Genomic DNA, 24,327 nt, shown 5'->3' with positions numbered 1-24,327 from the left:
TGTGTGCGCGCGCGTGTGTGTGTGTGTGTGTGTATGAGACCTTCTCTCTCACCCGTCTTTTCACAGTCTCTGTCTTAATCTCTCTATTACCTCCTGGTCTCCCTCTCTTTCCACCTGCCTCGGTCTCTTTTCCTCCTCCAGTCGTGTCTCCATCTTCCCCTCTCTCTCCCTCTTTTCCTCCTCCCCTCATCTACCTTTGTTTCTTTTTCTTCTCCAGTCCGTCTCCATCTCTTCCCCCCCTCTTTCTGACTCTTGCCTCCATTCCTATCTCTTTCCACCTCTGTCATCTCTTTCTCAGCCTCTCTGTCTTCATCTCCCTCTTTCCTCCTCCAGTCCATCTCTTTCTTACTCTCTTATCTTCACTCTTATCTCTCTTTCCGCCTCCGTCTCCTCCCTCTTTCTCTGACTCTTGCCTCCACTATTCTCTCTCTCCTCTCTTTTTTCTCCTCCAGTCCTGTCTTCGTCTACATCTCTCACTGTCTCCTCTCTTTCTTTTTCAGTCTCCCTCTTTTCCTCCTCCAGTCATCTCCCTTCATCTACCTCTCTCTCTCTTTTCTCCTCCAGTCCATCTCTCGCTTTTTCTTACTCTCTTATCTCCACTCTGGTCTCTCTTTCAGCCTCTGTCTCCTCCCTCTCTCTCTCTTTCTCTCTCTCTTTCTCCCCTCCAGTCTTCCTCAAACCTCCCGACCCTGCGGACCGAACGCTCCCCGTCCGCTGCGCTTTTACGCGCGGATCGTTGCGCTTCGTCCCCCACCCCCTTCCCACACACACACACACACACACACACACACACACACACACACACGCACACACACACACACACACACACACACACACACACATACACATACACACACACACACACGCCTTCTTTGCGTCCCCTTGCAAAAAAAACAGAGCAACTGATGGAGGATGACTTCCTGCCCGGTGCCGCCGTGGCGGCTCCCTCAGGGGATACCGGGGCTCCGGGCCCCAACTCCACGGAGGAGCCGGTCTGGTCGGACGGCGGGGCGGCGGCGGCGCACCTGGCCGTGCGTTGCGTCATGACCTCGGTGTACCTCGCCATCATCACCGTGGGTTTGCTGGGCAACATCACGCTGGTGAAGATCTTCGTCACCAACAGCGCGATGCGCAGCGTGCCCAACATCTTCATCTCCAGCCTGGCGGCGGGCGACCTGCTGCTGCTCGTCACCTGCGTGCCCGTGGACGCCTTCCGGTTCCTGTCCGAGGAGTGGGTGTTCGGCGAGGCGGCGTGCAAACTCATCCCCGTCATCCAGCTCACCTCCGTTGGAGTGTCCGTGTTTACGCTCACGGCGCTCAGCGCGGACAGGTAAAGGGACGCACACACACACACACTTTTCTTAGAAACGACCGGATTACCAGATAATCCCGTCGGAAGTAAATCATTCTTGCAGGAGAAATTGTACATGGACAAACAAAAACAAGGGCAACTTCCGGGATATTACCTCCAAATTCCCGCCATATTTGGAGGAAATGTAAAATTTAGAAAAAAAAATCAAAGGACCGCCAAAAATCACTCCTTTTTGCACTGCAACGTGTGTGTGCTACTCCCTCATTATACACGGAAATTGGGATAAACATGGGGTTTAAACACGAGTAAATTCTCCTCCCCGGATAATAATCCCCATTTCTTGAAGTCACATAGCGGCGTGTTTACTTCCGGTTCCGGTCGGGGCGGGCTCGTGACTTTTCCCGCCCTCGAATGTGTGAAAAAATGTTTGTTCATGAGGAATAATCTCCTAAAATTAATCTATATATTCATTAGTAATATTTATCATTTATGTAATATTTATTTATATGATTCTATTTATTTCTACTACAATTTCCGCACTCCATTAGCTTAGCTTCTTAGCTGCAAACTTAAGCCATTAGCACAGTACTGTTGATGCCTTTAGGCGCCATATCAGCTAATGGTCTTCATGTAAGTGTTGCAAAGGATTTTCAAACATGACATGAAAGTAGTTTTTAGTGTCGGAAAGAAAACAGCTTATCTTTACTTGATTTACTATTCATCATCACTTTAGAACAGCTGTATTATTGACACTGTTCTGCCAGCTAACGTCATGCCGCGCTCACATACCCAAAGGAGGGACATTTCAATTCGAGTCATTTATTCATGTATCTATTCATTCATTGTATCTGTACTATTCATAATCATGAGGTTTGAGCCTATGTCCATATATATATATATATATATATATATATATATATATACATATGTGAAGAGAGAGAGAGAGAGAGAAAGAGAGACATACAACTATTCACTCATTCATCTACATATCATGTAAAGAAAACATTTACCCTCTCATTCACTCGCTTGAGCAATTTAGTCTTAGGTCGAGCCTGTTGGGTTTTTTTTTCTTTTGGATTGTGTGAGGAAACTGGAGAACCTACGAAAGAAGGAGACAGGGGACAAGGAGAACTTAGCAACCTAGCAAGACATGACTAGAACATGAAGAGAACTCAGGCCAACATGTAGGAACAAAGAGAACATGGAGGTAACCCGGTAAATATGGGGAGCTGATTTAAGAGTGAGCAGCAAATCATCTGAAGATGAAAGAATTATTTATTTATAAATTCATTCATTTAATTTGAAGAAGATGTCGCTAAATGACAGCTCCGTTCTCTCATGCGTGACTCCCTCCCCGTCCCCTGATCGATCCCTTCTCCCTTCTCATCATCCCCGCTCGCCGCCGCGAGGCACCAAGACTGTCGGATCAACTCATCGTCGTCCAAAAATGCCGAAACGCGGCTTTGCTGCCCCCCCCCCTTCTGCCCTAAGGTGACGGAACGACCTTGGCAGGAAGTGGAATCGCCGTGAGTCATAGACAAAACGTTTGGGTCGCTAATTGCTAATTAAAGGATTTTCCTCGATCAGCGATGTCTCACTGTGACAACGGTCGGGTAGAGAGACAGGAAATAATATATTATGAGATGTGAGAAGGAGATATACACACACACACTGCACAGCTCTGCTGTGTGTTTGTGTGTGTCTGTGTCTGTGTGTGTGTGTGTGATGGAGAGATTCTTTTCAATGTGACAACCAATCGACATGTAAAATCCAGCAGGTATGAGATCAGCGCTGCCAAGTGGAGGATCAGCCGAGTCCAGACAGGAACAGGAAGTGACAGTAACAGAGAGCCCTAGAGGCCAAGGAAACAGGTGTGTGTGTGTGTGTGCGCAATTTTTGAAGGAAACCGAACTGCTACCTGAGAGTTGTGTGCACTCAGACGTCGGAACATCTGACGAATGTCTGAAGCCTCAAAGTTTGGGGTCGGTCACACGGACGAGGAAGGAGGAAGACGAGGAAGAGGAAGGTCGACCCTCTCATCCTCCAGGATGCCTCGTCTCTTGTAGTTGGAAGGAAGTTCCTGTCAGTCACTCACAAGTTGGAGGCAAGAGGAGGCCGAGAAATAGGACAGAACACTCTTTGTGTGTGTGTGTATGTGTGTGTGTGTCACTGTGTTTGAGTGTGTGTGTATGTCTGTGTTTGTAGCATTTGTGTGTGTGTGTGTGTGTGTGTGTGCATGTGCCACTGTTTGTTTGTATCTGTGCCCGTGTGTCAGTATACATTTGCGTGTGTGCGTGCATTCATATCCGTGTGTGTGGGTGTCCGTGTGGTTGTATCAGCATAAGTGTGTGTGTTTGTCTGTGTGTTTGTATCTGTGTGTTTGTGTGTGCGCCGCACTGTGTGTTTGAATGTGTGTCTGTGTATGTGTATATGTGTGTCAGTGGTTTCCTATGTGTTACTGTCTCTGTGTGAATGCATCTGTGTGTGTTTGTATCCGTGTGTGTGTGTTTGTATCCCTGTGTGCATGTATGTGCATTTGTTTATGTGTGTGTGTGAGTGTGTGGGTGTGAATGTGTGTGTCACTGTGTGTTTGCGTGTATGTGTGCGTTTGTGTATATGTGTGTGTGCGTGCGTCACTGTGTGTTTGAATGTGTGTGTGTGTGTGTGTGTGTGTGTGTGTGTGTCTGTGTTTGTAGCAGTTTGTATTTGTGTGTCTGCGTTTGTATTTGTGTGTGTGTGCATGTGTCACTGCTTGTTTGTATCTGTGCGCCCCTGTGTGTTAGTATACATTTGCGCGTGTGTGTGTGCATTATATCTGTGTGTGTGGATCTCCGTGTGTTTGTATCAGCATAGGAGTGTGTGTGTGTCTGTGCGTTTGTATCCGTGTTTGTGTCTGTGCGTGTGTGTGTGTGTGTGTGTGTGTGTGTGTGTGTGTGCACGCATAAAGGTCAGAAATGTCTCAGACATAAATGTATCTGGACTGCAGGTTAAATCCTTGTTCACCTCTATGTTTAAACTACAGAAAAGAACAAAAAAAATCTCCATGTTGGGTTTGATCAAAACGGAATATTATATATTTCAATATTTTTCAGAAGTCTCATCTGGCGTTGTCCCTGATTGGGTAACAGAAATGACATCTTGCTTTTTCACCGTGGGCATTAATTGCCAATGTCACGTCCCCGGGATGATGCAATCAAATCATTGATCGGCGCCGCCTGCCCCTTCGCCGCCGTGACGTGTCCACGCCAGGCCGGCTTATGTTACGGGAAAGCCGGCGCTGCGGCTGATGGATCCTAATGACTCCGAAGGCCCTCACCCGGCCCGGAAGACGCCTCTGAGCTCGTTACGACCGCAAACAGCCTAATTCGCAATTAGTGTCGCGGCCGGAGTGGCTGCAGGAGCGCCATCACTTCCTGTTACTGCGGCGTTTCCCACAGGGGCCGCCGTCCCGAATCTGCCTTCACAAGAGTGATTTTCTCCAGCACCAGGTGTGATCCCCCCCTCGAGAAGTTGGGATTCATTTCCCTTCTCATCGATGGCTGACGGCTTCCCGCCATCATGTTGGCGGTAAAATGAGCAAAAGCCAAGGTGCGAAAAGAATTTCCTCCAAGTTCCGAATCAATTGTGGAATTCGGCAAATCAATCTGTCCCCGAGACACAAGGAGGAGGCTGTGAGGGAGAGGAGGAGGAAATCAGTTGACGTTTGTCAGAGAGAGGGGGGCCAGCAACCTCCAACCTCTCCTTTTTTTAAGTACATCTCTCAAAATATGTATGTGTGAGTTGTTTCATAACGTCCAACCAACCCTAGGATTATCCAGTAATTTATATATTTTTTTTCTTGTTCAATTTTCCCTGTGTATTTCCAGATACCATTTACTAATTCTATTTTTATTTATTTATTTACTTTGAATTCTCAGGTTTTATTCATTCATTTTTTTTTTTTTTTGTAATTGACCGCGCTTGCTCAGAATTTTCTTTATTTTTTAATTGTTTTTTTTTTCAGATTTGGATGATTATTAGGTCGATTTCATATCGCAAATTCTTTTCTATTATAAATTTAAAATGTATATATATACAGGACTGTATCAGAAAATTAGAATATTGTGATAAAGTTCTATATCTTTTGTAATGTAATTACAAAAACAAAAATGTCATACATTCTGGATTCATTACAAATCAACTGAAATATTGCATGCCTTTTATTATTTTAATATTGCTGGTTATGGCTTACATCTTAAGAGAACTCAAAAATCCTATCTCAAAATATTAGAATATCATGAAAAAGTAATTTTTGTTTTTTTAATTGCATTACAGAAGAAAAATAACTTGATGGAGGTGAATAGTGTGTGAATAGTGTGTTTTTTTGACGTACGAACGAGAGAACGAATAGTTTTACATCTCACTTTAATTCATGGGAGGGTGAGGGGTTTGACTTTATATATATATATATATAAATGAGAGGGTGAATGGATTTGTGTCTCAATATGATGAGAGAGTGAATGTTTTTTGTTCCTATATGATGTTTCAACGAGAGTTAATTGTTTTCTATTTCAGTAATATGTGAATTGGTGTTCGTCTCCACATGATGAGAGAGGGTTTTTTTTTTCTGATATGACGTATGAATGAGATGGTTTTATATCTCACTGATGTGAATGAGAGGGTGAATGCTGTGCCAGCGTTAATGGATGAACCGATGAACGGATAAACAAATCCACATTTTGATAAAATCCTCGCCGCCAAACCCCCGAATCCAATAATTCGTCGTAGAAACGCGATCAAAAGCATGTCAACAGACCTTTTGTCATTCTTGAACATCCCGCCTCAATGCTCTCCGCCTCGAAAAGCTCCAATCTCCCGTTTTCCCCGTCAACGGCGGGGACCGGAGGACGTTTTCTGAGACAGTCCTGTAAACACACACACTGTATATACTCATATATATATATATATATATATATATATACTTTTATATATATATATATACTGTTTATATATATATTTTAATCAGATGCAGACTGTCTCAAGGTGAACGCTGCCTCTTGGCCAATGACAGCTTGGCTAGGTTTTGGCTCCGCCCCCTCAGATAGATAATGAATGAATGGATGAACCGAATATATACATATATACATATGTACACATATGTACATATTGACATGTATGTATATCTATAGAAACATGTTTTTTTTTTAATATCTATTTACAAGGTGAAACAGATCTGGGTTCATAAAGACGTCAAAACTATGAAATGGTTCGTTATTTTTTCAAAATGAAAGCGTTCGAGACAGTCAGAGGGTAAATATCCGGCCTCCGTTTCTCCTCCGATCATCAGTCCTGAACAATGAGCCGTAATTAATGAGCCCATTAATGTTGATCATCGCTATGAAATATTCGTGTAAAGTCAGAGCTCCGTGCGCACAGGCACTCTTGTCCGTCTTCTTAATCTAGCCGTTGATTAAGTTAAAAAAAACAAACAGATTTAATGACGTTTATTTTGTTTTATTTCCCAGCAGGAGCTTGTTCACCGTTTGTGTGTGTGTGTGTGTGTGTGTGTGTGTGTGTGTGAATGTGTTTGTCCCTCCTGCTCAGCGTTAAATCGATAGGCCAAGTCCGATTGGAAAAGCACATCCTCAAACCTCAGAGATTATCTACAAAAAAGAAACAGGAAATTTTATACATATATATGTGTGTGTGTGTGGAGGATAGGGGCGCACAGTGTGTGAGGAAATTCTATAGACTTAATGTCTGTAATTTCCTCCTCCAGGGGCCTGAAAAGGGTCTGAAAAGTGCTTGAATGAATGAATTCACATTGAACTCTTAACTCCAGTTTTCCTTTCAGAGGGGAAAAAAAGATAGAGGCACCTTTATTTTGAAGGCCATGTCGTGTCGTGGGCGAAGAAACGCCGTCCCTGAGCCACTTCCTGTCAGACACGTCGCGTGACTCCCCCATCAAAACTGAAAACAAGCCATCAGAAATTATTATCTACATTTTTTTTTTAAATGTGCTCTTTTTTTCCTTTCAAAAAAGGCCCAGACTTCACTGATTAATTTGCAAGAAATTCATGAATATTTGAAACAAAGCTGCACTCAATCAGGCGCAGTGATGAGCACATCCGCCTTACAAAAACAAGGTCCCTGGTTTGATTTCGACACGGGGCCTTTTCTGTGTTCCTCAGGGTTCTCAGCTCTCTACTAGAAATAATTTGTGAATGAAAGAGTGAAAACATGCATTTCTTTGCATCACATGTGAACGAAAGGATGAATGGTGTATATCAGAGGTGCCCGATGCGTCGATACCCAAAGGTAGATCGCACGGTATTTAAAAAATAGCCTATCATCCGTCCTCACTATGACATTTGTTACTAAATTGACGTTCAGGGCACATCACATCTAGCTAGCGAATTACCTCGTTATCTTCCAATTTATTTCTGTTAAACTTAAGAAAGAGTATTGAACTGAGCGGGGGAGCCAGACTGAGTAAGAAGCAATGAACTTACCACTTCCATAGGGAGTGGGAGGAGGATTTTCTTTTTTTTAATTTGCCATTTTCAAAGTGCATTTTTACCTCATCTGACAGTCTACTATCGCTAATACTGAAGAATGGAAATGTGGAGCTGCATTTTCAGACCGTTCATAAAAACTACGACCTGAGGAGGAGGAGAAGGGTGAAGGAACTAACGTCACAATTGTTCGTTTATTTATGTGAGTCAGCCTTTTCCCACGAAAGATCATTAAGTCCAAATACCGTTCTCAGTGGCGGGCTGTGCATTTCACACCAAGGCCTTCTGTAGTGCTCAGTTCATCCCCTTAATAACTGTTATATGGCCATAAAACTGTCAGTCTTTTTAATATTTTCCTATTTTTCTTCACCTTTTCGTTGTGGAGCTGAACTTAAACCCCCAGGAAAGTTTTGCACAAACTATAATTGTGTTCATGCAGCTCGCTACAGATGCAGCCTGCTCGCTCTGGCTAATATGCTCTCTGACAATCCGTCAAAAGGCGTGTGACACACTGACATTCGCGTAGCCTTCTCGAAGGCCTTGGTGTCACAATTCGAAATCTGATTGGCTGAAGCAACGGTTTCATCTACATTTATTTTATGCCAGCGCACCTGTGAATCAGATTCCGCTGACCTCCAGGCAGATTTCTTTGACTTTGACCCTGCTTGGCAACAAATAACAGCTGAAATTTGATTGGTCAAATGCTCTTTTTTTCAATGAAAATACATGTCTGGAAGCAGTCAAGTCAGGGAAAAAGCTATGAAAGCAAGTGGACAGACCATTTAGAATTATTTAATCAGATCCGAGATTCAAAATATAATCAAGATTCAGTTGTTAATTAAAATCAGTCTGTGATTTTGATTCTATTTTAGGCCAGCAGAGAAACCCTTGCAGGCCCTGACGGTCAACCACTGACTGTTCTAGCACGATCAATCATTTGGAAGAATGCTTGAGACTGGCTAGCAGTCAGCCATCCTGGCTTATTCCATTTAGTGCAAATAAATGTGTTTTGTATTTTTATAGCAGTATTTTGACTTGGACGTTTTATAAGTAGCTCGTGGGATGAAAAAGTGTCCGCACCCCCGGACTCTTTGGGGCCGAGAAGGTGAAAAGTCGTGTTTCTGCTATTAATAATGTGTGAATGAAAGAGTGAATTCTTGCAATTCTCGCAATGACGGGTGAATGGTGATATTTTTCAATCTGATGTGTTCATGTTTTTTGTGTCTCTTCTATAAATAAATAAATGCATGAGTGACAGAGTAAATTCTTGCATCTCTCGGCATGACGTAAATGGGCGAGTGAATGATTGAAGGTCTCTATGACGTGTTAATGAGAGGGTGAATGGTGATAGAAGATAAGATAAAACTCGTCTGACCGCGACCCCTGACTGCAAGATAAGGGATCCAGATAATGAACGAATGGATGATTGGTGTGCGGGGTCAATGTGGGGATTCGCGGACGGATTTATTGATCAGGGATCGGCACGTCGAAACAGTGCTTTCTGCTCTCCTGAGCCGCAGGGAAATTTCCCGGAGAAGTTTCCTCATCAGCGCCTGCGTCTCCCTGATATGATTCTCCTCAGAAGCCAAGCAGACGCCGCTCGCTCCGTAATGACGTCCTTTGTTTTGTCTCGGAGCCGGCAGGGAGGCAGTAATGGAGGAAATCATTTCCATTCTGTGATCCAGAAAACCTGAACTCACTGGTTCCATAACATCATCTTTCTATTAATTAGCATCTGCATGTGTGTGTGTGTGTGTGTGTGTGTGTGTGTGTGTGTGTGTGTGTGTGCGCATGCATGCATGCTACAGGTTTCCGTGTATTTATCATTGTTTCTTAGAGGTTTTTTTTTTTTTCCCATCTATTTAATAGCCAAGATTGAAAGCTATGTTAATACACGAGTAATAAACATGTAATAAATGTGTAACAGAGAAACAAAGGCTGATTTGGGCCATTTGTTATTATTGTAACAATAATATTCAAACATTTATTTCCAATTAGTGATGCGACCGAGAAACGCGACCACAGAACAATAATGCTGGCATACCTATTGATTGTTGATTGGACGAGAACCAGGTGGTCGGGTCACGTGACCCTCGTCCCTCTCCCTCAGGTACAGGGCCATCGTGAACCCGATGGACATCCAGACGTCCAGCGCCGTCTTCTGGACGTGTCTCAAGGCCGTGTCCATCTGGCTGCTGTCCGTCCTGCTCGCCATCCCAGAGGCCATCTTCTCCCAGCTCGTCTCCTTGCAGGTAAACTGGAAACCGCCGCCCCTGCCGCCGCCTTCCCTTCCCGTGGACGCCAACCGCAGTTTACACGCCATGCGGCGTCTGGGCTCAGGGTCACCGGGACGAGACCAACGCCACCTTCGTCCACTGCGTCCCCTACCCGCTGTCCAACCAGATGCACCCCAAGATCCACTCTGTGTTGATCTTCCTCGTCTATTTCCTGCTACCGCTCGCCATCATCTCCGTCTACTACTTCCACATCGCACGCACGCTCGTCAGGAGCGCGCACGACATGCCAGGCGAGGTCAGCGAGCACACCAAGAGACAGGTGAGTCCTCGTGGCACCTCAAATGCAGCTGCCTCACTAAACAGAGGTCATCGTACATTATTTACACATTAATTATGCAGTAATTACACATGCATTAAATTTGTCATTCCGCGCATTTCGCTACGTTTTCATCCAGACATTCTTGATCGATACATGTGTCAGATCGAGTGCCTCAAAGACGTCCCGGGATCCAATTTGTTCAAGTAAATATGGAGGTGTGAATAATTGATGATCAGAACTTCAATAAGATAAAATGCTCCTCCTTTCCTGCTTGCAGGAAAAGAACAAAATATAATTCAAAACTTTCAATGTCTTAATATTTGATTTTGCTAAATTGAAATTCATTAAATTTTTATTTAATTTATGTATTTTAAAAGCGCCCACAAAAATACATTTTGTATATTAACAGATTTTACTGTTTTGTAATTTTTTTCCAACTAGAAATTTATATACATGGAGAGAAAGGATTTAAAACCCCACAAAAAAAAGATAAATAAATGGAATTAGCAAGGGTTTTTTTTAAAGGAGGTTTTTGTGGATGCCGTGAAAGAGCAGGAAGTTTTTCTGTGTTTAGACCTTTATTACAATTAATTTTATTTCTCATTTATACTATATTTTAATACTTGGGTGGAATTAGTTCGTAAAAACTGTCAGGAAATGACCCGTCGTGTCGGCGGGTCCTCCCAGCCCGCACTTGACGGGATTCTTTTAACGAATACCGTCTTCGGGCCGAGAACTTGCTCGGGGGCGTTTTTCATCCAAAATTGAAGGACGCCAAATCAAACCGAGTTTTTTTTTTCCCCATGCGGAAGCTTCCTCTCCCTCCACCCGGTGAGGAGATATTTGGGAACAATCGAACGACCTCGATTTGATTTTCTCCATCAAATATTCTGATGACAGCTAGCTTATTACATTGTTATTATCGTGTTATTACTATATTAGCCGATGGCGGTGCTTTTTCCTGGGTTTCCGACGGATTTTCCGACTTGCCTTCTGGTGCAGATGGAGACGAGGAAGCGGCTGGCGAAGATCGTGCTGGTCTTCGTGGGCCTGTTCGCCCTCTGCTGGTTCCCCAACCACGTGCTCTACATGTATCGCTCCTTCCACTACCAGCACATGGACGTGTCCTTGGCCCACCTGGTCGTCACGCTGCTCGCACGAGTCCTCAGCTTCTCCTCGTCCTGCGTCAACCCCTTCGCCCTCTACCTGCTGAGCGAGAGCTTCCGCCGCCATTTCAACAGGTCGCCATCTTGATTCTATTTAGCCGCGACAAAGACGATCTAATGCTTTTCAAGTCCGGCCGGAAAGAATTTCTATGAAAATATCATCCGTCGTGACAGGGAAGGACCTTGAAATCTTGAAAAGCGAGAATAATATTATATTTTGAAAAATGTCTCTACATGATGAGAAAGGTAATTGTTTTTGGTTTCTATATGACCAATAATTTAGAGGGTAAATGGGTTTGGGTCTTAATATGACGTGTGAATGAGAGGGTGAATGGCTGTTTGTCTTTATATGATCTGTGAATGCTTTTATATCTCAAAATGACATAAGAATCGGAGAGTGAATGGCTTTTATGTCTCAATGAAATGTCTATAAATGTCCATGAAAATTAGAATATTATGATAAAGTTCTTTATCTTCTGTAATGCAATTACAAAAACAAAAATGTCATACATTCTGGATTCATTACAAATCAACTGAAATATCGCAAGCCTTTTATTATTTTAATATTGCTGGTTATGGCTTACATCTTAAGAGAACTCAAAAATCCTATCTCAAAATATTAGAATATCAGGAAAAAGTAATTTTTGTTTTTTTAATTGCATTACAGAAGATAAAGAACTTTATCACAATATTCTAATTTTCTGAGACGGTCCTGTATGTGCATGACGGGGTGAATGTTTATTCCCATATGATGTTTGAATGAGAGAGTGAATTGTTTGCTATTTTAATGACATGTGAATGAGAGGGTGAATGGGTTTGTATCTCAGTATGACGTGTGAATGAGTATGTCTATGTGACTAATAAATGATTTTATATCTCAGACATGTGAATGAGAGGGTGAATGGGGGTATGTTTCTATATGATGAGACAATGGATGTTTTTTTTTTTGATATGACGTGAATGAGAAGGTGAGTAGTTTGTTTTTATGACGTACGAATGAGAGAACGAATAGTTTTACATCTCACTTTAATTCATGGGTGGGTGAGTGGTTGACTTTATATATATATATATAAATGAGAAGGTGAATGGATTTGTGTCTCAATATGATGAGAGGGTGAATGTTTTTTGTTCCTATATGATGTTTCAACGAGAGTTAATTGTTTTCTATTTCAGTGATATGTGAATTGGCGTACGTCTCCACATGATGAGAGAGTGTTTTTTTTTTTTCTGATATGACGTATGAATGAGATGGTTTTATATCTCACTGATGTGAATGAGAGGGTGAATGCGTGTCACGTGATGGGTCCGGCAGAGCTCTTGGCTGTTCGCCGCTGTGTCGGCGTTAATGGATGAACCGATGAACGGATAAACAAATCCACATTTTGATGAAATCCTCGCCGCCAACCCCCCGAATCCAATAATTTCACAGGGGTCGTAGAAACGCGATCAAAAGCATGTCAACAGACCTTTTGTCGTTCTTGAACATCCCGCCTCAATGCTCTCCGCCTCGAAAAGCTCCATTCTCCCGTTTTCCCCGTCAACGGCGGGGACCGGAGGACGTTGTTAGCGTCTGGCGGCTGGGAAATAAGACGCACCTTCAGGAGGCAATTACGGCAGATTATTGGGTCCCGTCTTTGGATTTATTCCTCATTATTCAGGAGGCCCTTAATCCGGTTTCAGTGTGAAAGTAATAAAATGTTGAGGCTGTTTTTTAACAACCTTTTTTTTTTTTTGCTCTTTTCTTGCAACTTAAGATTCCAACTTTTCCTCACTTTCAGATTTTTTTTTTTCTTCTCTCCGCGTCCCTTCCGACGCCATTGGCGTCATCATGATAAAATAATTCAACAACATAAAAAAAAAAAATGTGTGAACATCGCAGTGGAAAAAAAAAAAGCACAAATTTATATCAGTATTTATAAGTTTCTTTCTCCAAGTGCGCTAATTCATCCTCTTTTCTCCCGCCCAGCCAGCTGCGTTGTGGCCGAGGCCGCCAGCCCGAGCGTCAGGTCAGCTACCTTCACAGCACCTCCCATATCCGACTCACCTCTATCAAGAAGGCCACGCCCGCCGCTGCCACCGCCATCGTTCCCACCGGCAACAGCAGCTCCAACAGACAGGAGGTGGCGCTGTGAGGTCCAGAGTTGCACCTCCAGCTCAAGTTCTTCTGCAATGAGGAGGGATGGGAACTGACTGCGGGGCCAGAAAGGGGCGGAGCTTTGTCCTTCCGATCCTGCCGTCGCCATGGCGGTGCCTGGAAACAGGAAGTCCACGGTGGTGGTGGCGGGGGGAACCAGGCTCCTCTTCCTTTCACTTGTAAATACCGAGCGCTGCGCTGCCCGTTTTGGGAGGTTTGAATCCAGCTTGAGGATTTTGCGCACCTGTCCGATTGAAGGGGTCAGAGTTTCTGCAGCCGGACGCCTCCTGTCCGTAAGACAAAGAAATCAGTAAAAAAATTTTGCTGATTTTTGAAAATATAATTTATTCTCAGACTTCATTTTTTGAATATTATTATTATTATTATTATTATCATCGAATTTAAATATCTATTTTAAATTTGTTTCCAAGGGTTTTTGTTCCCATTTTTCATTGTTTTTAGGGTTTTTTTGGCACTTTTTTTTAATTTTTTTTTTTATCTTCGTTATTTTTTTTTTCTAATGAAGAGTTCCCAACTTTTATTTTCGATCTCAGTCAACGTTCACGTGACTTCCTGTTACCTTTTAATGTAACTTATGGCATGTTTTTACTGTAACCCCGTGTTGATTCCCATTTTTTTACTTTTATTTATTAGGCGAGGTTTAAATCTATTTCGATTTAGTCAGCGCTGGTAATCAATTTGTTTGTGATGTATTTTCTTCACAATCTTTCTGTTTCTTGTTAATTTATCCATTATTTTATCCTGTGTTATTTTATAGCATGTCCATTTCTTTTTTTTTCTTTTTTCAGACATCGATGTGACTTCTCGTAATCTGTCGTTTTCGGGTTTCATCCTGTGCTGGGATTTTGGACAACAAAGAATAGCTGCTGGGGTTTTTGTACACGGGGCGAGGAAACGTTCACACGTTCACAACCTTGACCGCAGGACCTTTTCACGGGATTAGAGCGGCTCTGTGAAAACAGCCCGTCGGAGCAAAAGCCTCCGCGCGACGACAAGCTATTAATGTTGTTCTTTATGGCCCGGTGTTTCATTCAAACCTCCCCCTGAAGGGGAAATGAAAGACTGATTTTAGTGTAACCACCGGTTTTCACCCGCCGCTGAAATGACAGTCGGAGTGGGTCGGAGCACCTGATGGCGTCTGTCGATACCCCCCGCCGGGGAGGGGGGCAAGAAGGTGGAGAAGGCAGATAAAGAGGGAAGACTCTAAGACACGATGATCAGAGGTGATTTTTTTTTTTTTTTTAAGAAATAATGATTTTCTTTGCAGATGTTTTTCTGTCATTGACTTTCTGCAGATTTTTTCTTTTTCTTAAAAAAAAAATCTTTTGTTATTCGAAAGAGGGCCTTCAATTTTACCAAACACAGTGAAGCCGTTAGCAAACTCGTGTGTCTGTGCGGATCGGGATAACGCGGTTCCAGCGCGGCTCGCCTCTACTGACCCCCGCCGCGTTTCATACACGACGCTAAACCAGAAAAAAAAAATAAACGGGACGGTAAATGCTCCCCACTTATAGAGCGAAACTGCACTCACCCATTCTCACACCGATGGCGGCGAAGCAGCCACTCGAGCCACTAACCGGGCCAACGGGAGCAACTTGAGGCCGTCGCTTCTCGTCACCCGAAGCAAGATGCCATGGCAGCCATGTTAGCACGTTGCGTGTTTTTTGTTTTTATCAATGCTGCTTCAAATCTCGAGTCTGGCGTTGTGCTTGTGGCGGCATTCTCTGGGGAATTGTCTGATGGGACGTGTTAAGGTTGGCCCAGAGCAGGAACTAGAAAAGGCGCTTCCAGGGCCAATCGAGAGCAACTTGCGGTTCGGTGTCTCGCCGAGGACACTTCAGCTCGTAAAGCTGGAAGATCCGGGAATTGAACCACCGACCTTTAAAGGGACGCCTGCTCTACCAAGCATGGACATGACGGGGACGGTAGCTTCTCGTGACACAAAGCAAGAGAAGAACTTGAGAAGCCTACAAGCAGAAAGATGCTGCGGCAGTCATGCTATCATGTTTTTGTTTTGTTTTTTAAATGGCGGGTTTGAATCTGGCGTCTGACGCCACGCTCAATGACGATAGCCTCCGGCCAATCAGCAGCCGGCTATTGGCGTTACACGCTTCTTGGATCGTCATGAAAACAGCAGCGGGTACCCGGAGCTGGCAAACGCCACAGCGGAACATGGACGTGGAAGCGCGCTATGAACGGCCAAAACCAAATTTGCGAACTTAACTAACATTTACCTGCTAACACATGGAAAAGAAAAAAAAATTAGGCAGCGACAGCTTGGATGAATAGATGAATCTGTGTCTTACATGTCCAGTGTGAAGGTCGGCGGTGGCGAGGTGACTCTGCCGTCCTTTTCCTGAGGCTTCGACCTGCGAACAGCGGCAAAAACATTTCTGAACATCGGGGTTTACCCATGCATGAGTCGTACACTCAATAAAGTGTGATTGCACGTTTCCACCAAATCGCTTGTGTGTGCGTGTGTGTGTGTGATATCGCACGTCCTGTGAACCTACAGAGAATCTGCTTGACCCATGAGAACGGATCACAATGATGATCAACACAACTAGAACAGTAAGAAGCACTTTTTAGGAAGAGCTTTTACAAGTTTTAGTGCATGCTAGTACCGCGGTGGGTTGTTTTGGCTGGAAAACCACATTTCTTATTTAATTTTTATGAGCGGGCCAATTAGGTATCATGTAAATTGAACAAAATGAAAATTACAGTTTGAATATTTAAACTTTTTGGCATTTTATTTCAACTTTAAAATCATGAATGATCATATAAATGTACGGATATTGTTATGTATGTAATCATCCATACAAAATAAAACAAAAGGAAAAAAATCAATTCTAAATTCAATATTTATTGCAAATACTTACATTAAAATATTCAAAAAAAATTGTTTGGCGGGCCGGGTGAAAAAGAAAAACGAGCCGGATGTGGCTTGCATGCCAAAAAATGTCCAGTTCTGTAAAGTACACATAAAGTACTTGTAAGAAAAAAACTACAACCTAAAAAAAAAGTCATCCTAATTCAGTGATTTAAATTACAACACTGTGATAAACAAACCCCTCAGAAACACACACACATGTAAATACAAAACAACAAACATTAGTGCACACACACACACACACACACACACACACACACACACACACACACATTTGTCAGGGAGAAACATTTACACAGAAATGATCACATATTGATCGTCTAATCATGGATGAAGAACTATTTCCACGAGGGCGGAAGGTTTCAGACCAATGAGGCCGATTTAAACCATCGTGTGTGTTTGTGTTTGTGTGTGTGCATGTGTGTGTGTGCTCACACGCGTGTATATGTTTCAACCTTCATTCCCCCTCAAAAAAAAAACTTTTCATTTTATCTCCAGCTGGTCTTTTCATCATTTATTCAATATTCCCTTGCAGATTTGTCTCTTCAGATCCTATCAGACGGCCGTCTTCTGATGTCTCCTGACGTCTTCTGTCGCCGCTGCTTTGCGGGACGTCACTCACAGGGATGCAGGAAAAACCCTGTCCGGACCAAAAAAAAAAAAAAAAAAGCCAACTTCCTGTCTGAGTAACCTCATGACTTTCCCCCTATTTGCTGCGTCCGCTCCTCCTGTCCAGAATACGAGGCATTTATTCCCTTCCTTTCTCCAGGTTCTATTTTTTCTGGCCTTTTGAACCTTAAAAAGAACGGTCATTCGGTTTGGCAGGAAGATATTTCAGTCTCGTTTGGCGAACGGGAGGGACGTTCGACCCGCCGCGCCGCCTTCTATCGAGCCCGGGCCTCATGTGGGCGGGAAACCATTTCCTGCGGCAGATTGGAGCTGATGAGACTCGCCTGCTGTTCGTTTAAGGATCAGACGGTGTTCATTACCTGGCGGGGCGGATAACAATTGATCGTCCGCACCTCGCCGCCCCACCACCTCGCCGCCCCACCACCTCGCCGCCCGCCTCCGCCTAGCCTCTGGGGTCGGTTTGTCCCTGCTGCCCTTCTGGACGGACCTGCCTTCCTTCAGTCCTGAGCACACAATAAATCATTTATTATCAATACCACTAATCCTGGAGCCTATCCAGGCTGTCATTGGGTGAGAGGCGACCTTCACCCTCTCATTCACATGTCATAAAAACAAATGTTCACTCATTCACTCTTACATCATATAGACCAGGGGGGTCAAACTCAAATACACAGTGGGCCAAAATTCAAAACTGGGACAGTTCAACATTGATATTTATTGAGAAAAATCTTCCTCCAGATATAACAATTCACCTTTTCATATGGAGCCAAACAAGTTTTGCTTAAAAACTAAATATGGAAAAAGTGTAGCTTAATATTGTACAGTATATAACTTAATATTGCACACATGCAAAATCCTGTTTTTTGCCTAAGTAGCAGGGTGCCAGTATTAGCATAAGGTCGCTATGACTACTGTACACAGAGGAGAGGGCGTTTATGGGTCCTGTTGTGATTTTTGTGACAAAACACCAACAGAAAATTCTGGGATTTGTAGAATTAGCAGTACATGCACTGTGCACTATCCCAGCGTGCCAGCTCTAATAGTCATTTGGTGTGGCTTTGTGGGCCAAATATAATTACAAGTTTTGCCCGTGGGCCAGATTGCCACCTATGCTATAGACCAGGGGTGTCAAACATTCGGCCCACAAGGAGGTTCGATCAGGCCCGCAGGATAATTTGAAAGTGAAAAAATGCATAAAAGACAAGAATTTAATTTTTTTAATTAAGTGAAATTCGAGAATTTTCCGCTAGGGGCGCATCGTTTTGATCAGAGTAGAACACAAGCCGCATCACTGAGACGGACCATCAGCAGACGTTTCAATGCACCACCTGCTGCTTGTTACGACGTTGTTTCTACCCTGTTCTCTGCCTCTCCACTATTCCCTCATTAGCCAAAATGTCATATCAAAACAGAGAAAAACAGATAGAGAGTGCAGAATTTTCAAAGAAAAATGGTCTACATCCCATTTGTTTACGAAGACGCACGGGAAACCTTTCTGCTTGCTGTGTTTGCAACAAGTTTCAGTATGTAAGGAAAATAATATTCGGCGCCATTACGAGACTCATCAGAGCGAAAAATATGACAGCTTGCAAAGACAACTAAGAAGAGATAAGATCAACGAATTGCTGGCGGGTCTGAGGAAACAGCGGTCCACTTTCACCCATAGCCGAGAAATCAGTGAAGCGGCGGTAAAAGCCAGCTAACTAATTGTTAAGGAAAATGTGCAATTTAATGTTAGTCAGCAGCTTCACTACAAACGAGTATGATGGAATTGTACTGTTCATGCAACTCCATACATTTTCAGTATGTATTGTATGTTTATGCATGTTTCATGTATGAGGTTTACACACTTACAGGACAGGTGAATACTTTCTTCCTTACACATTTAATAGCACTCTCTTTAGTTTGTAAGGTGTAGGCAGGGATTCAATTCAGATTTTATATGCACATGTGTAAATGGTTTAAAAATCCCTTTCTTTATAAGTCTCATTTAATCTTGAAGAGGATTACTATATTTTTCAATACCAATTACTTGTTAAAGTTTTGTGCCTTTGTACGATCAGTGGGAACAGTTGCAATGCATATCTTCAAATGATAAAAGTAAATGACACGTTTTTCGAAGGAAATATGAGGTGTTTCATGAAATGTTTTGTAAAAGGATTGTTCATTAAATTCCAAGATTTTCCTAATGTCCTTGTACTTCTTCACGCCAAAGCAGAGGAAAGACATGATATTTTGGATATTTATTGCTGAGTATGCTATCATTTTAGAGATATAAAATAAATCACCCTCTCATTCACAGGTTGAGACATAAAATCATTCTCTTATTCACTCTGATGTGATAAAGACATTATAATAGTCACCAACTCATTCATACATTAGTGACATGCAACCATTCACCCTGTCATTCATACGAAGCATTTTCAAGCAGATATGACTTTTTTGGAGGAAACGTGATGCCTTTTTGAAATAAAAGGATTTCCAGAATTTGGTGTTTTTGCTCCTCCTCATCCTCAGGACCTCTAAACCTCCAAAACTACCCATAGAATTAAGCCCAATGTTAAATCGCAGAATTAAGAAGCAGCCTAGAGATCAGACTAATCTTCTTGACTCACGGGACAAATGTCATTGCTCTAAAACTTTGAATTTAGTAAAACACACACAAGGTCTTGGTCGCTATTTTAGATGTTAATTTGAAGCTTGGCTTGTTGAGCTGACAACTTGCGTTTAAAGGCACAACAAGGATAACAAAACACAGAGGACACAAACAGTGCCTCTTCTCCTGCTCCTGGACCCGGCAGCATCTGAGGAACACACACACACACACACACACACTCACACACACTTCTCTTCACAGTATCCATCGAAACACTCTGTTTATAATGAGACGACCATGAATAAATTAGCATCTCATCGCAAACGCGGCTGCTGACAATCATGCATATCAATACTTGACACACACACACACACACAAAGATCGGTCTCTGATGTTTTCGTTTTGCTCCTCTCTGGTGCTTTTTATCCCCTACATGTTTTCTTTACAGCGTTTCATTTCTGTTACTGAAAAGAAAAAATATATATATACAGTGCCTATCATAAGTATTCACCCCTTGGATGTTTTACCCTTTAGTGCTTTCATAAATCAATCATGGTCAATAAAATTTGGCCTTTTTAACAAAAAAATTGATTGGAAAAAATTGTTTAATGTCAAAGTGAAAACAGATTTCTACAAAGTATTGTCAATGAAATAAAAATATATAAAGAAATATAATTGTTTGCATAATTAATCACCCTCTTCTAGTCAGTATTTTGTAGATGCACCTTTAGATTTAATCACAGCAGTGAGTCTGTGTGGATAAGTCTGGATAAGTCTTGTACATCTGCCCACGGCAATTTTGCTCCATTCTTCCTTACAAAACCGCTAAAGCTCTGTCAGGTAGCGTGGGAATCGGGCATGAAGACTCCTTTTTAAGTCCAGCCACAAATTCTCTATAGGATTGAGGTCTGGGCTTTGACTCGGCCACTCCAGAACATTTTCCTGCTTCTTTTTTAACCATTCCTGCGAAGCTTTTTGCAGTATGCTTCGGATCATTGTCTTGCTGGAAAATAAATCTTCTCCCGAGCAGTGGTTCTCTTGCAGACTGAATAAGATTGTCCCCCAGGATTTCAGTGTATTTTGGAGCATTCATTCTGCCCTCTATCTCTCCATGCCTTCCATGTCCGGCCGCTGAGAAACATCCCCACTGCATGATGCTACCACCACCATGCTCAACAGTGGGGATGGGGTGTTTTTGGTTACCGCCAAACATGACGTCTTGTCCGATGGCCAAAAAGCTTAATTTTGGTCTCATCAGACCAAAGAATCTTCTTCCACTCGACCATGGAGTCTTTCACGTGCTTTTTGGGAAACTATAGTCGAGATCTAAATGACTTTTCTTCAACAGTGGCTTTCTCATCCCCACTCTCCCACAAAGCTTTGTCCGGTGAAGAACCCGGGCAGCAGTTGCTATATGCACAGTCTCTCCCGTCTCAGCAGCTGAAGCTTGTAACTCCTTCAGAGTAGTTGTAGAGGTCTTGGTTGCTTCTCTCACTAGTCTCCTACTTGCACGGTCGCTTGGTTTAGGAGGACGGCCTGATCTAGGCAGACTCACACAAGTGCCATATTCCTTCCATTTCTTCATAATGACTTTCACTGAACTCCGGGGGATGCTCAATGCCTTGGAAATGTTTTTGTATCCATCCCCTGAATTGTACTTCTCAATCGCCCTTTCCCCGAGTTGCTTGGCGTTTCTTCTGTCTTCATAGTGTAATTGTCGCCAAGAATACTGATCCACCAGTCTGGACCATTCGGACAAAGATGTTTTATACCTCAATCACTTGAAGCACAACCACACCACTCAGGTAATCTTCATTTCACTAGATGTGAGGCTATTGGCAAGAATTTGATGGAGCTCTATTGAATTAGACCATTAACTTAAACATCCAAGGGGGTGAATACTTATGATAGGCACTGTGTATATATATATATATATATATATATATATATATATATATATATATATATATATATATATATATATATATTATCTATCTATATCTTTATCTATTATCTATTGAAATATATTTTATATATTATATATATATATATATTTACATATATAAAAATATTAAAATATATTTCAATAGATAATGAAATAAAACATGGAAATGAATATATATCTGTCTATCTCTCTCTCTCTCTCTGTATATATATATATATATATATATATTCGTTATAATCGTATAGGATATAAGTTTCATTTATGACCTCAAACAAAGGTGTATCAGATTCTTAAAGTGAAAAACCAAGCTTAAAGTGAAAAGCATTGAAAGGAATAAATCTACATTGCGATGTGTTGAAGGGATTTTTCAAAGTCAAAGCAGGTGTGATAATAGATGACAGTTTTATATAATTTCTGTCTTGTAATTGATCATTGATCAAAAAAAAAACAAAAAACATCCAATTGAACCCGGAGAATAAATTTGTTTTGATTGTCGCCAAACCCCGCAAATCATCTTGTTAGTCATCAAATTGGATTAATCTGTTATACTTTCTGAACCTTTTTGGGGGCGAATGAGTTTGGCCGTACCTACAGCAGGCGATATTCTCTAGAGAGCCTGCCGCCCTTAATTGCATCTCCGGCGATGGAAACGCCGAGCTCTAATTGGGTGTTTGGTCTCAGCGGCCGAACCCCTTTGTCTGAAAATTGATTGGACGTAAAAACAGGCGTGATGCCGACGATGGCGGGCAGAGGCCCGGGGGACGCCAGTGGGGACAAGGCTGATTATGGAACTGAAAGGGGAAAATGGCTTCTAATTATCCGGCAGTGAAATAAAACGCGGATCCCGGCGGGATGGCGGCGGATAAAGAGGCCCATCTGTCTGATGCGTGCGTTTATCTTTTTCTGGGGGTCACCTGACCCTCCAGGCGTCATCCTGCAGTCCATCCACCAATAATAACGGGGGCGGCGGTGGCTCGGCTGTCCAATGAGAAGGCCGGTGGATCGATTCCCGGCTCCGCCTCCCTACACGCCCTGTGTCGTCGTGTCAGCTGACCAAACTGCTCGCTAACTTTGGACGACAACATTTCGACCGCTTCGGGAAGTGAAGACTGCGAGAGCGGTGTCCCTCAGGAGCCGGTTAGGAGGAATCAAGAGAAAAAGCCTCAGTGTACGTCATCTATTGTTACAGCTCGGTTGCTATGAAAGTGATGGTCGTTTTAGTTCAACTGCTGTCGTGCTTCATACCGATGATGGTTAAAAGGGTTGCTACGCTAGGACCGCCGTGGTTACGATTGCTGTGATTGCCAGCATGGTTGCTATGGCTGTGGAGTCGGTGACGGATAGCAGTGTTGCTGTGCTTGCTGCAACTGCAGTGAGACGTACCGGAGGTCCTTGACCCCATAGTTGCAGGGGTACCAATGGTTGTGATGGTTGAGGTGGTTACGGTTGCTGTGATTGTTGCTGTTGTCGCAATGGCTGCGGAGGTTTTGATGGTTAAGACTGTTTCTATGGTTGCTGATGGTTGCTGAAAGGGGTTGCGTTGGAGGTCCTTGACCAGATGGCTGGGCTGCTTACAATGGTTGCGATGCTTGCAATGGCTGAGATGGTTGCTGTGGCTATAATTGTTGTTGCCAGCCTAGTTGCTATGGCTATGGAGGTGGTAATTGTAAAGACTGTTGCTATGGTTGATGGTCACTACAGCTGCGATGGGATATGGTGGAGGTCCTGGTCAGATGGTTATGATGGTTACAGTGGTTTTGGAGGTTGCTATGGTTGCGACGGTGGTGGTGGTTGTGATTGCAAAAACTGCTGTTCCGATGGCTTTTCCTATTGCTGGGATGGGATGCCGGGGAGGTCCCTGTCTGATGGTTACAATGGTTACGATGATGGTTATGATGGTTACTTTAGCTTCGATGGTTGCTGTTATTATGATTGCCGCAACAGTGTGAACGTGTTGCCCAGGTTGCTATGGCTAGAATAGGTTGCGCAGGACGTCCTTGACCCAATGGTGGCTTCATCATCACACCCTTTCATATTTGATCTTTGTCCACGCTTTCTCCAAAGGACTCGCAACTGCAACCAGTCTACATGTGTTTTGTGGATCTGGAGAAGGCATTCGACAGTGTCCCACGGCCAGTCCTGTGAGGAATGCTCCGGAAGTGTGCGATACCGAATCCCATCATATGGGCTGTTTGGTCCCTGTATGATGATGTTGGAGCTTGGTCCGCATTGCCGGTTGTAAGTCGGACCCATTTCCGATGAGAGTTGGACTCCGCCAGGGCTGCCCTTTGTCACAGATTCTGTTCATAACTTCTATGGACAGAATTTCTAGGCGCAGCCAGGGTGTTGTGGGGATCCAGTTTGGTGGCTGCAGATTACATGACATTACATTCCAGTCATTCGGCAGCACTTTTATCCAAAGCGACTTACAAAAAGTGCAGTTCAGTCACCGAAGATCTGAAGTACCAGTAGTCGGAAGTCAGAAGTGACCACTCAAGCAAATAACCATCTCAGCGCCATATACATACATACATTCATTTCATCGTTTTAGACACTGTGGTTTTGTTGGCTTCATCTGGCCGT

At 43.1% G+C, this 24,327-nt stretch overlaps 1 protein-coding gene across 1 annotated transcript; it reads left to right on the top strand.

The window, feature by feature from the left end:
- Window positions 1-443: 443 nt before the first annotated feature.
- nmbr (neuromedin B receptor) lies at window positions 444-16,117 on the top strand. Its single transcript, XM_086143141.1, has 5 exons — window positions 444-1,330; window positions 9,917-10,058; window positions 10,147-10,362; window positions 11,365-11,603; window positions 13,495-16,117. Exons 1-5 carry the CDS (start codon window positions 906-908, stop codon window positions 13,658-13,660), a joined length of 1,188 nt encoding a protein of 395 aa, XP_085999267.1. The 5' UTR covers window positions 444-905; the 3' UTR covers window positions 13,661-16,117.
- The last annotated feature ends 8,210 nt before the right edge of the window (window positions 16,118-24,327 follow it).

Source organism: Fistularia commersonii, chromosome 36 (assembly GCF_037954325.1).
Source record: "Fistularia commersonii isolate RoL2024-O1a breed Wild chromosome 36, RoL_Fcom_v1.0, whole genome shotgun sequence".
Classification (NCBI taxonomy): Eukaryota; Metazoa; Chordata; class Actinopteri; order Syngnathiformes; family Fistulariidae; genus Fistularia; species Fistularia commersonii.
The sequence above is the reverse complement of the archived record's forward strand: the minus strand, read 5'-3'. Positions and strand labels throughout refer to the sequence as shown.